Source organism: Pavona decussata, unplaced genomic scaffold (assembly GCF_977016875.1).
Source record: "Pavona decussata unplaced genomic scaffold, jaPavDecu1.1 SCAFFOLD_180, whole genome shotgun sequence".
NCBI lineage: Eukaryota > Metazoa > Cnidaria > Anthozoa > Scleractinia > Agariciidae > Pavona > Pavona decussata.
The window spans coordinates 2,300,658-2,315,153 of record NW_028145590.1 but is presented as its reverse complement, the minus strand read 5'-3'; the positions used below and the strand labels follow the sequence as shown (position 1 = coordinate 2,315,153).

The 14,496-nt window shown below is 39.1% G+C and overlaps 2 protein-coding genes across 2 annotated transcripts; one reads left to right on the top strand and one right to left on the bottom strand.

Moving 5' to 3' along the window:
* Positions 1–56: 56 nt before the first annotated feature.
* LOC146463228 (cytochrome P450 27C1-like) lies at positions 57–13,698 on the bottom strand. The gene is made up of 9 exons (XM_085084709.1): positions 13,175–13,698; positions 10,655–10,854; positions 9,387–9,677; positions 7,985–8,082; positions 6,702–6,868; positions 5,463–5,541; positions 4,482–4,638; positions 3,904–3,947; positions 57–3,605 (listed from the first exon to the last, which is right to left on the bottom strand). The coding sequence occupies exons 1-9, from the start codon at positions 13,417–13,419 to the stop codon at positions 3,495–3,497; spliced, it is 1,392 nt and encodes a 463-aa protein (XP_084940835.1). The 5' UTR covers positions 13,420–13,698; the 3' UTR covers positions 57–3,494.
* On the top strand, positions 1,053–3,197 carry LOC146463229 (protocadherin beta-1-like). The gene is made up of 3 exons (XM_085084744.1): positions 1,053–1,410; positions 1,536–1,766; positions 2,476–3,197. Exons 1-3 carry the CDS (start codon positions 1,053–1,055, stop codon positions 3,195–3,197), a joined length of 1,311 nt encoding a protein of 436 aa, XP_084940870.1.
* Positions 13,699–14,496: the final 798 nt, after the last annotated feature.

Here is a 14,496-nt window from a genome sequence, read left to right as displayed (position 1 = left end):
TGTAACGCACTGAAACAAACGCTGACGTCGTTCAGTGGAGTGAATATCGACAACGATTTTACTTTTTACTGTTATTTTTTTAATTATCATTGCATTTCTCATTCTTTTTAACACGGGAGTTTTTATACAATTTTGTTTCCCCACCTTGTAATGAAACTATTTATATGATATGTACATTAAACAATTATCCTCCGAAATCGCACGGAATATCGCCTGATACTTAGCCGACGAGACCGTAGGCCGAGTGGGCTAAAATCAGGGGATTTTCCGCAAGATTGAGCAGGATTATTGTTTTATTATTCAACACATTATTAACAAAGCACAGTTTTCTTGCAGAAAGCTGGACGAAATCTTCATTTTGCCATTTTTCTCCCCGACACACGAAATTACGTATATCGCAGGAAATCTACAGATGATGAATATTCAGCGAATCATGATCATATCTGGGCAGTGTTACAATGTGTTGAATAATAATCGCTTCTTTCGTCGGTTTAGTAAAGTTACTTCCAACTGCGATAGATGGATGATCCTCCTGTTCAAGCCAACTGAGTTAAACTGTAGTATTGATCTTTCCTCGCAAGGAAGATCATCTTTTCTGCAAGTCCGTCAACTAGGTGAATAGTCGTATGGTTAAGCCAGCTGAGAGATACATGAAAGATCACATTTAATATCAGTTTTTGAAACTTTAATTAGATACACGACCTGACAAGCGCATAAGTTCTGCGCATCTCGAGATATTTGGGTTTCCTATGGGTGGTGCATACTAATACAGGGATATTTTTGCGCGGTTTAAAATTTTGCGGAGAAAGCAGACCTTAGCAAGTGCTCTTAACATTTAAAAAGAAAATTGGGGGTAACCATGCATCTTTTAGAGATAATGAAGCTTTAATTTGATAAAAAAAAGCTATACATCGCTTTGTAATTTAGCACTTACAAGAATTATTGTTTCTTAATTATCTCTAAAAAATGCGTGGTTACCCCCAAGTTTCTTTTTGGATTTAACTAGCCCTTGCTAAGATCTGCTTTTCCCGCATAAGAAACTGAAAGAAACCATGGAGACGGCGGTAGATAAGGATGACGGGAGAAACGCTGAGTTGACTAACAGCCTGGAAAGCATGCGCGTTGGAGCGCGGACTGGCAGTAAAGGAGATTTATCCAAATGGTTTGCGATTGATTCGGTTACAGGTCACGTGCGTGCCCTTTCAAAGTTATGGTTCGCGTTTACGCCGTCTTTTGAGCTGAACATTGACGTAAGGGATAATGGGCGCGTGCCTTTCCACCGGAAAACGAAGTCAAACATTTCTATTCAATGTACAAATCATGTGTATAGCTTTAACGTGGCGGAGAACGAACCCGAAGGAACCGGAGTAGGAAGGATACCGCTTTCATCTGCTGCAGATAGGCGCTTCGGTTAAGACTGGTTTCCGATGGCAACCAGGATTTTTCCTTAGATAACAAGACGGGAATACTCACTACCAATAGAACACTTAATCGAGAGAATGTTGAGTCTTACACTCTTAGTGTTATCTTATCAGATGGAAGCGTGCAAGTTCAACTGGTAGTCAACGTTAATGTGAAGGATGTGAACGATAACGCGCCAGTATTCGTTGGCTTACAGGACCACCATTACATTACAGTAACCAGTGCATTTTCTAGAGGAACAACAGTTCTGAAAGTGGAAGCAGTGGATAAGGATTCTGGATCAAACGGTTTGGTGAAGTACGCGATCGTAAGCGGCAATGACGATGGAGTGTTTCACATCGACGGTAATGGAAGAATCACGCTTTGGAAAAAATTGACCAAAAAGTCTTACCATTTGTTAATAAGAGCTTCAGATTCTGGTGCCAATGACGAAAAAAGCCGTTTCGTTGACGGAAGACAGAAATAGAGATTGAAGCTCTGATTTAACGGTTACAGAGAAGGGAAAACAGGAGTCGCTAAGGAAATGTCTAACAGAACCTGACAAGTGAGCCTACGTGCTGAAGTGTGAAGTCCTTGAAAAATACAGCAGTGGGTCGAAAGATTTAAGTACGTCTTTCGCTTGAGGCACAACTGAATTTGTATAAGCTCCACACACTTTACATTTTTACGAGTTCGCACAAACAACACTTGCTGCTTTCAGCGTCATCAGTCGCTGACTATTTAATCTCGGCGTGTATGTGTTTGAGGGCCACGCCATGGAGAGAGAACTGTTTCCACAACCGGTGTTCTGTGGGGCTGTGGTAACTTCCAAATTCGAAGTTTTTGAAGAACTTGAAGCGGGCACATTTGTTGCTGACATGTCAGAGGTTCCAGTAGTTGGACGCCTTTTGACGTTCAAGGGAACAATTCGATTCCAATTTCAAGGATTAGTGCCATAAAGTTCCTTCAGCATAAACGAGACTACAGGAGTCATTCGGACTGCGAGAAAAGTTGACCGCAAGAACCTGTCACTTTCTGACGATAAATTTCAACTACAAGTGAAAATTTCAAAAGGGATAGTCACGGCGGTTATTCCCAAAGAAATAAAGGTATTGGATATTAATGATAATAACCCAAAAGTTTACGGAGACTGTGGAACAAATTTAGTGTCTGAATCGGCGCCGTTGGGTTCTCAGCTCCCAATAGCGGTCGCGGAGGATAATGACATCAGAAACTACAGAATACAGAGTTATGAAATTGTGAGTCGAAATGACGGAGGAATATTTAAGTTAAAAATTTCCCGTCCAACATCTCAACCAACGAATGTCAACCTCGTGGTGTCAAAAAGGCTGGACCGCGAAAAAAACCATAGCTTTTATTTGGTGGTCGAAGCGAAAGACGGTGGTAACCCGCCTAGAGTTGGGCAGAAGGCGTTGAATATAACTGTTCTTGATTCAAATGATCACATACCTAAATTCAACAAAGATCTCTACGTTGGCGACGTTAGAGAAAATTCTCAAGCAGGAACATTCGTGTTTCAAGTAAGTGCAACGAATGGCGATATTGGCACAAACGCTGAGATAGTTTATTCACTGAAAGCTCAACCACAGCACGTAAATCTCTTTAGTTTGGACGCTAGCACTGGTGAGCTCCGAACGAATACTGTCTTGGATTATGAGCTTCCAGAAGCCTTCGATCACCAGGGAAAAATTCCAGAAGACACCCCATTTAACACTGGTATCGCCTTCGTAACGGTGCGTGACAAGGACAGCGAAAGCCGTGAAAACTGCGCATAAAATACCTATCGTGTTTAAATAAAGGATGTTGCAACAGCTATTATTATTATTATTATTATTATTATTATTATTATTATTATTATTATTATTATTATTAGCAGTAGTAGTAGTAGTAGTAGTAGTAGTAGTAGTAAAAGTAGTAGTAGTAGCAGCAGCAGCAGCAGCAGCAGTAGTAGTAGTAGTAGTAGTAGTAGTAGTACTAGTAATAGTAGTAGTAGTAGTAATAGTAGTAGTAGTACTTCTTTGTGCTTCAAAGACAGCTTCTATACTCCTACTGAGCTCTATGTTAGCATTCAATTAAACGCGATCGACAAACTTGATCTTAACCGGTTTGTCCGGAACAGCAACAATCTTTTGGTATAATTCTAGGGGTTCGCCGTCATATTCAATGCGAAACCGCTGAAGTAACTGAAAGAGAAAAAGATAAAATCATGTCAGTTTCGTGACGTATTTTTCTTATCAGTTATTATTTTTCAGTTTAAAGAAAAAACACGTTATGGCTTGCAGAAAAGTTAAAGGGGAAGTATCATGGGGTTTTTGATGTCTTTTGTTAAAAATAATGAAATAAGACCTTCTATAATCTGCCAAATAATTCTAGAATGACAAGAAGAAAGAAATCAACTCAATTCACATTCACAAACATTTTTGGGTTTTGAAATGACAGCAAATTTGTGTGATACTTCCCCTTTTAACTCGTATTGCTCACCTTGCATACAAACACGTAAATTTCCAACTCTGCTACCCGACGACCTGTGGAGAAACAGATTGTTATACTGTTATAAGACAGTGAAGCTTCCTTATTTTTCTAGGGTGTTGTAGATTGGGATTACAGAAAAATGACTGAGTGACTGACTGCAGTGGAGGGGGGGGGGAGTTACTGACTGACTGACTGGCTGACTGACTGGCTGACTGACTGACTGACTGACTGACTGACTGACTGACTGACTGACTGACTGACTGACTGACTGACTGACTGGCTGACTGACCGGCTGACTGACTGACTGACTGACTGACTGACTGACTGATTGACTGACTGACTGGAGGGACTGACTGATACGTCGTGGGTATGACTGACTTACCGCTATTTTATAGTAAGAGTCTCCCATTATAAAAGACACCATTAAACTGATAGACTTAACATTGTTACCTCCAGTGTAACAACACCTTCAGCCTTGGGTGTAATGAAAAACATGAATTGCAAGCGATACTGTATATGAGTGAACATTGTAAAGAAGCTATACAACACACACAGAACAGCCTTGTAAAATGAACTTCTCTTCTTACCCAAGCACATGCGAGTGCCGAATCCAAACGGCAAACTAGAAAAAGCGTGGTTTTCGTCTTTGTTTTCTCTCAGCCATCGCTCAGGTTTAAACTCTAAAGGATCTTTGCAGTACTTTTCCGAACGTGACGTGCAGTAGAATTCTGTAACGATGTTGGTCTGCAGATTTAAAATAAATTTAAAGTATTACACTACTGTATAGTAAACTAGTTAGTAAATGCAATGAAAGGTCCGACAGGCTCCTTAAGATATTTCGACAGGATTGAAAAGCTCAAGAAGTGAGAAACTTTGGTAAAACGTGATAAGTCTCTATCAACTACGCCAGAAAGGTTAGGGTTGCTAGAACTATTTCATAGCCGTAAAGCCCTTTAACACCTGAAATGTTATTCCATTGTTTTTTGCATTGTCGCATTGACTAATGTAAAATGTAAACATTGCAAATGCGTTAAGCATAAATGTATAGTGTATCAGGGCTCTTTGAATTGCACCTTTGTATTTTTTCGTATATACATCGTAATCCCTTTGTACCTCGTTTTTCAGTATCGTTAACATTACAATTATTGTTAGCATTGTAAGTAATACTGCTACAGTGTATCATAACAGGTGTATATGTTGTGGTTCAATTTTATCCTTGGTTTAATTTTTATTTCCCTTTGTTTTGGGGTATGGCAATGTATGATAATGAGTTTAAAACAATGGGAAATAATAATTAAACCAAGCATAAAATTGAACCACAACGTATATACTGTAAGTATTGAAAGCAGTGCAATTATTAGTACTGCAATTACAGTAAGCATTAATTTTACTGTAAAATAAAGTAAGTACTGTAATTTATCGCATATAGTGTAAGTTGTGTTGTCAGAAAACAATGGAATACAGACTTTCTGCCACCGAGCAAGACATTTCTTTTCTTATCATGACTTTCGATGATGACTAGGCTAGCAGGGAAAAGAGAAAGTGTATCCCGCTTGGATAACACTTACCTGTGCTGGAATATTGTATCCTGATAACACAATATCTTGATCCAAAATCCGAGAGTTTCCTGCGATAACAGGGGTCACCCTTTAGGTAAAAGAGAACGCATTGTATGTAAGCTAAGACTGAATATTGTCTGGCTACTATCGCTAAATATATGCTCTGTGATCGTAGCTATTACAGCTTATAGTTAATCACAGAATTTTCCATAGTCTCACAAGTTTAAGATTATGACATCACAGTGTTAATCCGCGAGAGACACACTATCAACGTATAGTGTCTATCAAGGAAAAATGTATATTTTGTTTTTCTTTTTACAAGTCTATTATGTTGTTCTTTTCATCAGTCGATTGTGTTATTCTATCGCCAGTCTATTATGTTGCTCTATTGTCCACTCTATAATCCTGTCTGTTGTGTTGTTCTATTGTCCAGTCTATTGTGTTATTATATCGTCCATTGTGGTGTGTTGTTTCTATTGTCCAGTCTATTGTGTTATTATATCGTCCATTGTGGTGTGTTGTTCTATTGTCCAGTCTATTGTGTTATTATATCGTCCATTGTGGTGTGTTGTTTCTATTGTCCAGTCTATTGTGTTATTATATCGTCCATTGTGGTGTGTTGCTCTATTGTCCAGCCTATTGTGTTGTTCTATTGTCCAGTCTATTGTGTTGTACAATTGTCCAGTCTATTGTGTTGTACAATTGTCCAGTCTGTTGAGTTATTCTATTGTCCAGTCTATTGTGTTGTTCTTTTGTCTTGTCTATACTGCTATTCTAATATCTAATCTATTGTGTTCTCCTGTTGTCCAGTGTGTTGTTCTATTGTTGAGTTTATTGTGTTGTTCTATTGCCCAGTCTAATGTGTTGTTCTTTTGCCCAGTCTAATGTGTTGTTCTATTGTCCACTCTGTTGTGTTGCTTTATTGTCAATTCTATTGAATTGTTCGGTTGTTTGTAGTCTGTTGAATCTGTCAATTCAAGTCTTGTCTCCTGTGAAGTATCTCATGTTGTGGCCACTGTCTAGTCTACATTGTAAACGTTGCATTGTGTTCTAATGTATGTGGTTTCCTTCAAAACTTATAAGTGACTTTAAGCATCTCTATTTTGCCATTTTCTCCCCGTCACATGAAAATACGTCTTAATCGCAGGATATCTGTTGACTATGGCAGACGAAAATTCAGTCCACTAGGACCATATTTGGGTAGTGTTGAACTAGGAATGGAGTTAACTGGGGAACATCACACAATACCTCATGGACTCCTTGAGACAAGCCTTCAGGTAGGACAGCTTTCCAATTTTGTTAGCTGTGATGTCTCTTTCTTTTCCTATCACATTCTCAACTTCTCGGTAGAGTTTTTCTTGAATGTGAGGATGCCTTCCCAAATGATACAACAGCCATAAAATAGAATTCGAGGTCTATTGTAGTTAAAGATCAATACTGTTAGAGATGTTTGTAGCTAAACAATTTAACTTAGTAACAAGACATTGTATCATGAACAAAAATCAGTTATGAGCTGAATGGAGTCTCACCGTCCCGTTTCTAAAAGATGCTTAGCCCCCACACTTAAATCACTTTATTTTAGTGCCAATGTATCTGGTGCAGAACACTAATTGAGGACACTTCCTACATCGAATTGGAATTTAGAAGTGTTGGTTTTTGAGGAGAAGGTAAAACCGGAGTACCCAGAGAAAAAACCTCTCGGAGCAAGGACGAGAACCAAAAACAAACTTTACCCACATATGACGCCGAGTCTGAGAATCGAACCTGCGCCACATTGGTGGGAAGCGAGCGCTCTCACCACTGTGCCATCTTTGTTCCCGTAAAACTGAACGCAGAGATTTGGGCGAGTAGTCTTAGCCTAAATTTGCATGTCCTTTTACGCTCAGTTAAGAGCCAATTTGAAGAGCGTTTTGAACTGTATTCGCGGAAAACCTTTATATATCACCTAGAATTTGTAAGTATAAATTTAACACAAAGTCAGAACTGGATGAGGAACAATGCTGAAAATGCTACGATGTCACAGCACTACAAAGATAGAACTGCCACGGACCAGTTGACTGAAAAATGTTGACAGGATATAAAATTATTGTACAGAACGTTGCCGTGCTAAACTCAGTTAAAGCACGGTTACACTTGGCAAATGTTCTTACAACTTTTTTCGCAATTCGTTGCGTTGTTTTGCCTAGTGTAACATGCCCTGAAATGAACATTTTCTTCGCAACGTTTTTGTTACAGTCACATGTACCGTTCCGAGAAGTAGAACCGACTTCTACTCCTCGCAACGATTGCGTCAACGAAAAAAAATTGCGACATATGTTCATTTCAGAGCATGTTACACTATAGGCAACGATTCGTGCAATTTGTGTCGTAAAAAATTCCTAGACAAGTTGCAAGAAAAATTGCCTAGTCTAACAGCGCCTTTACACATCTAATATTCTTTTCTTAAGAAAATCTGTCATTTCCTAATGTTGTCTTGAATTTGGCGTCATGTAGCCTTAGCTATTGTCAGTTGCAAAACAACATTAACTTACTGAATCAACTCCTGCAAACACCACATCATTTGCCAGAGCATTGACCTCTTCCATAGTCAAATTCTCCTTTGTGAGAAGATAGGTCAACAATGACACCACTACAAAAAAAAATACCAGAGATTAACTGAGTACAATTTTTTACACTGCAGAGGAATTAGACATTCTTTTTTTTTTTTTTTTTTTTTTTTTTTTAATTCTGGGTATATAATTATATATCTGGAGTTTTGAAAAAGGGCGCTAACATCTTACTCCGGAACCAAGGTGGCGAGGCAGTCTACCGTAGGCAGTGCTAATCTGGTGGCTTGCCATCAAGTATGGCCTGCATAATCTCTAGAGGAGCAGAGCTACACACCGTAAGTCAGGCCACGTGTACTCGGAGTCCCTCCCTTTAAATCCAGGGGAGTAGAGTGGGTCAGAATTTGGTTAAGTTGTTAGTGCTTATTAAGGACGGTGCCTACTATTGTTACTGCGCATACGTTCTGTGCATCTCGAGATACTTGGGTTTCCTATGGGTGGTGCCTACTAATACAGGAATATTTTTGCGCGGTTTAAAACTATGCGGAGGAAGCAGAACTTAGCAAACCCTTTTGGTATCTCGAAAGAAAATTGGGGGTAACCACGCATATTTCAGAGATAATTAAGCTTCAATTTAGGGAAAAAATCCCATATATTGCTTCATATTTGGGCGCTTTTTAGAGATATTATTGCTTAATTATCTCTGAAAAATGCGTGGCTACCCCCAATTTTCGATTTGGATTCCAATAGGCCTTGCTAAGATCTGCTTTTCCCGCATAGTCATAAACCGCACCGTCCTTAATAAGTCCAATTCATCAGGTGAACGTACTCAGCTTTTATTATTACTATTATTATTATTATTATTATTATTATTATTATTATTATTATTATTATTATTATTATTATTATTATTATTATTATTATTATGATACAGTATATTAATTTACAGAAAATTGTTTAAGTATGGCAGGAAAGCCCAAAGAAACCATGAGGCTTATGAGCTTAAAGATCTGAAGCGAAGTTTTCATTGATTGCGATATTTTGTTTTCAACGAAATAGGGGCAGCATTGCATACATCTAGGAGATGCTGTCTAAGTCAGATCACATCTATGACAGTAAATTGTAAGGGGGTTAGTGGTGGGGGAGACCAGTAATTGTTCCGTTAGTTGAATGAGTTGCATCACTGTTCAACATTGTTCCAACTTGGCTGCTGAATGGAGCTGAGTGTCAGATATGCCCTGATATAGACTTTGGCTAAAACCGACCAAATGAGGTCTTTTCTGCCTGTATACTGTAGGACAGTAACCAGCGCACCCACCACCGCTTCCACCTGGGAGAGGAATTGCATCCTTCTAGAAAAAAATGATCAAAGGTTTGTAAACATTACCCTGAGTATCACCAGAAGGTTCTATATCCTTTTCTGACATTTCTTTAAGTTCCCTCATTTTCTTGTCAACAAAGCCCTGCCCAATGTCTAAGACGTCGTCAGCAACTTTCAGGAACTTCTTAAGTGCAGGTGTGTCGATGTAACGTCGCACCATTTGGCTTGGTATGCTAAACATCAGCTTGTGGCTGAGCAAAAGAAAATTCTGAACTGCATCAATGAATTTTAGGGCTTCTTGTGGTGGAGGATCTTCATACAGCCCCAGACGAGTGTCAAATGCTACTGTTCCTATACCTACAAGAGAAAAGATGAAACTAAGTTACAGATTTTACACCACTTATTTAATTTGTAATACACATTATGTCAGCTTTCATAGCATTTCAGCTTACCCAATCTGAAGCGCCAAAAAAAATTGAAAAAAACAAGAAAGACAAAAACATTAAAGCAAAAAAAGCAACAAAAGAAAAAGTGTCTGCTAACAAAAATTAATAAAAATGAAACTTAATTAAATGAGCCTGCAACGTTAAATGGTATTTTCTTTCTCACCTTTCTTTAAATGATCTGTTATTAAAGAAAAAAATAGGAGTAACTGGTAGATCCAACTTGGACCCTGAGGGGGGGGGGGGGGGGGGGGGCATAGGACTCCTATATGAAAGGGGCGGGGATGCTCGTCGAAAATTTCGAGTTAAACCACTAAGGGAGACCAATCTGGGCGTGGCCCAAGCTTTTTTTTTTACCCCTTAAAGAGATCATTTCAAAGCACAGACAAATAAAAAATACAGCGACTTTTCAAATGCAACCCTAGACGAGACCTTTACGGCAAAAGATAATGGCATTTTGCCCAGAACATCCTAAGTGAGACCAAAATCTGAAATTTACGCCCCTACGCGAGACGACGAGCACCCTCACCCCTTTCACATGAGAGTCTCCCACCTGCCCTGGGACCTGGACACAGTATACCCAGTGCATATATGGGTAACTTAATATACAAGTCTAGAATAAGGAGAAATTCAATCCCAAAAATTATAGTTAAAAAAACTGCTAAAAGTCACCTAGTTTTAATAACACTTTGAAAAGCTAGTGGTCTGTGACACAACTGACAGATCATCAGGATAGAAATTAATGAATTGTAACCAGAACAAATAGACCAAGGGAAAAAAGGGAGGGGGTTCAAAGGCATGCATTCTTGCACATCAAATTTTTTTTTTCTGGGATTAACAAGAACATGAACTTCTAGCTAAAATATCATAATTGCAGCATTTTAAGCTTACCTTCTGTGGACCATCTACTCAGTTCCCCTTCCAAGTCAGGAATGTGATCATCCGGTCCACACGCTTGCTTTAATTTCACAAGCCTTGAAATGGCATCCTCAGCTACATCATTAAAGTTATCGATATTTTCCTCCACTGTCTTTGGACGCATCATTTTGGGAGCGATGCTTTGTCTTATCCTATGCCACTCTTCTCCATTCCTTAATATTACGGTAAAAATGAAACAAAAACAAAAAAAAACAGAATGCACATTGACAATCATAAATTACATTATTAATATTATCATACACTGCACCCTAATTATTTCTAGAAGAAATTACAGCAAAACCAAAAAAATCCTACAAGGTGTAAATTATCTACAAGTTCTTGATGCCGGCACCCAACCAGTGTAAAACCACAGGTGCATTTATTAAACAAAACAGATTACTGTGTTAGGGGTATCAAATGACCTTTGCGAGCATTTGCGAGCATGCGAGTAATGTGTTTATTTTTGCAAGAACGAACAGTTTTCAAATTTTTCTTGCAAGCAGCGAGCACTTTAGAAAATACAGATATGGCGAGTGTCTTTAGAAAAATACAGATGGCGAACAGCGAACACTTCAACTACTTTCGTAAATTTTCTGCTAGCCGGAATCTCTCTTTTATTTAAAATAGGACACATTGTTTTGCGCCAAGTACCTATAATAGCTAACAATCTGGCTGACACCTCCAAAACGGAACAATATTTACAGGCTGAACTCAGTAGAAGAAAGACTGAAGCCAGAGGTAAGGATATTTCAACCTTTTCGTTTTAACCATATCATAACTGACTTATCATTTATATACGTATAAAAAATAACTACAAAGGAGGATTAACGAAATTTCGAGCAATCAAGCACATGTTAACGAGAATGCAAGCATGCAAGCAGTTGCAAAAAATTTGCGAGCACGAGCAAGCGAGCACCCGTTTAATTTTTGCGAGCAATTCGAGCAGAGGCCAAATTCTGCGAACACTTTAAAACTGAATGAGACCATTCGATACCTGTTGTGTTGATGCCAAGTCATAGCTAATCATTATAACGTTCCCTATTCTGCACCCAACATTTAACTTGCAGAGCATAGCAGAACTTGACAAGATTTTGCATGTGCAACTTTAGGCATTTTACTGACATGCACTGCATGTCCTCAATGATCTACCTCTTTACCTGCACGCACTGAGGCATGCATGCAGGTTGCTATAACAACAACAGATTGAACCAACTTTCTTACAGCTAAATACTGAAGATCTGGCTGATTGAAATGGGACTGAGCTGCAGGTAAACAAATGCTATTCTACGTAGGTCAGCTCAAAAAAAGATGAATGAAGTCAACTTATTAAGGGAGAATTCAAGAACCAAAAATATTGTTTGGGGTGGCCGGGCATTTGGGGGTGGGGGGGGGGTGAAGGGGACTGATGAGAAAGTACTATATTGCAGTTAAAAAAAAAAATTAAGACCCCTCCTGTCCAATGGCAAAATTTTGCATGACTGACAAGACAAGCAAAGTAGAAGCTAGAATACAAAGACACGGACCAGTCAGGATTCTCATCGGTCTGTTGATGAGCCAACCAATCAAAAATTGACTTGTTGCTGAAGATCCTGCCAGTTATAGAGGATGTTGAATGAAACCAAATGAAGAATTATCCATCCATGAAGATATTAGTGATGCAGACAATTTTGTAGCTGATAGAGACACATCAAACAAAGATCCTTTTACAGTGCAGGTTAGTGTTTAGCAATTTTCAAGTACCCCACTCTCTTGACAAGAGCCTTATTTTTCAGATCCCCCGGGCACAAGGCGTACTATCTGTCTGGATGAACTATATTCAGTTGTGCATCGTTCAAGACGAACAACTGAAGATAGTTCGTCTAGATGCACAATGCATCTTGTGCCCGTCTTTATACTAAAAGACGAATAACCAGATGAAGTTCGTCCAGACAGATAATGTGTCCTCTAGTAAAAAAACCGCCAATGGATAAATAGATCAATAAATACTAAATTAATGAGAGAACAAAAAGCAGATTACAAGGCTTTGATTTCCTTGCATTTGTTATGGCGGTTAAAACAGTCGGATAAAATTGCATTTTGGTGGACGTCAATCAAAGAAAACTGAGCTATTGAAATTATTTTGAATTTTGACAAAATTCAATTAGGCCTGACTCGGCAAGAAACTGAGAATTTTATAGGGAGAGGTAAAACTTTTTTTAAAAAATAGATTTACAAGCCAGATCAGGAAGGGAAAATAAAAAGGTTTTTTTTTTAATTTTTGGATTCTAAATTTCGCTGCACTTGATAATTTGCTACCCCGCACGCACGACTCTTTTGAAGGCAAGAGGCCCGGGCTTCATCCTCGGGGACCCAGGGCGAAAATTTACTCCCGTTCTTACATAAAACTTTCGCCAAAAACGAAAATCCCTGCCACCCGACTAACTGCCCCTACGTCTCCGAGCCAAAACGTTGAACTGCTCAGCATCATTGAATCTGTGGTTATTTATTACTCACAAAAGTACCACGCCAGGAAAGTAATTCCTCCTTTTACGGTGCTCCAACCAAACGTCTATCTCGAATCTGCGAGGATACTTTCCTTCTGCGCGAAAAACTTTCTCAATGTCATTTGGATCAATGACATGGACCCAGTATGGACCAAATAAGTTCTGTTTAAAAATGGGGCCATATTTTGCGAACCAGCTTTCAGTCGGCTTGTAACCCTTATGAAGGCCTTCGCTTTGGCGATAAAAATCCACCATGGATTTGAAGGTTTTCTTGGGGCCAGGGATGTCTTCGAATGGACGCACTCCGCCATCTTTGATTTCAATTTTAGCTGAGTCACGCAAAGCTTCGTTTCGCTCCAACTGCGCTGCTTCTGTTTTCTGCGATCGACAAAACGCAGCTTAAGGTTTGAAATGTTGAGCTGCTGGAACAAGGTTCCTGCGAGAGAGATTAGTGATGTTGGCGAAGTACATATCTACGCAGCAACGAAAATACAGCAATAGTAACTTCCGGTTGTTCGTTGTTGTCGTTCGTCGTGCGTTGTCAACAAAATTCGTCCCCAGGCTCCTTGACGAGGTATATCGAGCAGTGACTGGGGTGAGTGAGGACATCCAGGTCATTTTGCTTCAACGAGCGATCAACATTTTGAATCTATGGTTGTAAGCTTTTCTTTAGAGAGATTTTGAACTTCTCATAGAGCGTATCGAATCGCAAGGGCTAGAACTACCAGTACAAGAGTGCATAGTTTTTAAGATTCTTTTGATGACTTTTAAATGTTTAAGAGCAATTCTCCAGGAAAGTGAAGCAAAGTTGGAAATGAAAAATTTTAACCCCTCTTCAATTTTTGTGTGTAGGTAGGTTACCTTGGGGGATATACAAGAACAACCATATTTGGATCGGCAGATGTATCGTTGCCATGGTAACCGCACTATATGACGTCGGCCTTGGGACCATGTTTTGAGCAAAAGTTCCACTCTCAAAAAGTAAAAGTAAACGAGTCTGGTTCTCGGGTGTATGTGAACCAATTCAAATGAAATTCATACAGACGTTAGAACCACTCTCCCAGTTTATAAAATTGGCCGTTGCAATAATTTGGGTTTTATAAACAAGAAGAAAATGCTCGTCCTACTATGTTCCCTGTCAGCCATTTAGAAAAGCAGGAAAAACAAGCACAACCATATTCGTTATTTCTCCGAAAGTACTCTTTCCACACAAACCAAATTAGCAGCAGAGATTACATAGATATTGACGTTTCTAAATATCATAAAATCAATTTGGGGAAAACTATACTCTGGCCATGGGTGCTGAAGACACCTGGGACAAATTGCAAAAAA

Bases quoted from the DNA above. Each gene is read 5' to 3' on its own strand.
- LOC146463228 (XM_085084709.1), bottom strand. From the start codon at position 13,419: ATGGTGGATTTTTATCGCCAAAGCGAAGGCCTTCATAAGGGTTACAAG. The intron at 6,869-7,984 runs GTAAGTTAATGT...TAACTACAATAG, and splicing joins TGTTTGCAGGAGTTGATTCA to ACCTCGAATTCTATTTTATG. The intron at 3,606-3,903 runs GTGAGCAATACG...TTTCTCTTTCAG, and splicing joins TTTACGTGTTTGTATGCAAG to TTACTTCAGCGGTTTCGCAT.
- LOC146463229 (XM_085084744.1), top strand. From the start codon at position 1,053: ATGGAGACGGCGGTAGATAAGGATGACGGGAGAAACGCTGAGTTGACT. The intron at 1,411-1,535 runs GTTAAGACTGGT...TTATCTTATCAG, and splicing joins TGCTGCAGATAGGCGCTTCG to ATGGAAGCGTGCAAGTTCAA. The intron at 1,767-2,475 runs GTAATGGAAGAA...AAATTTCAAAAG, and splicing joins TGGAGTGTTTCACATCGACG to GGATAGTCACGGCGGTTATT.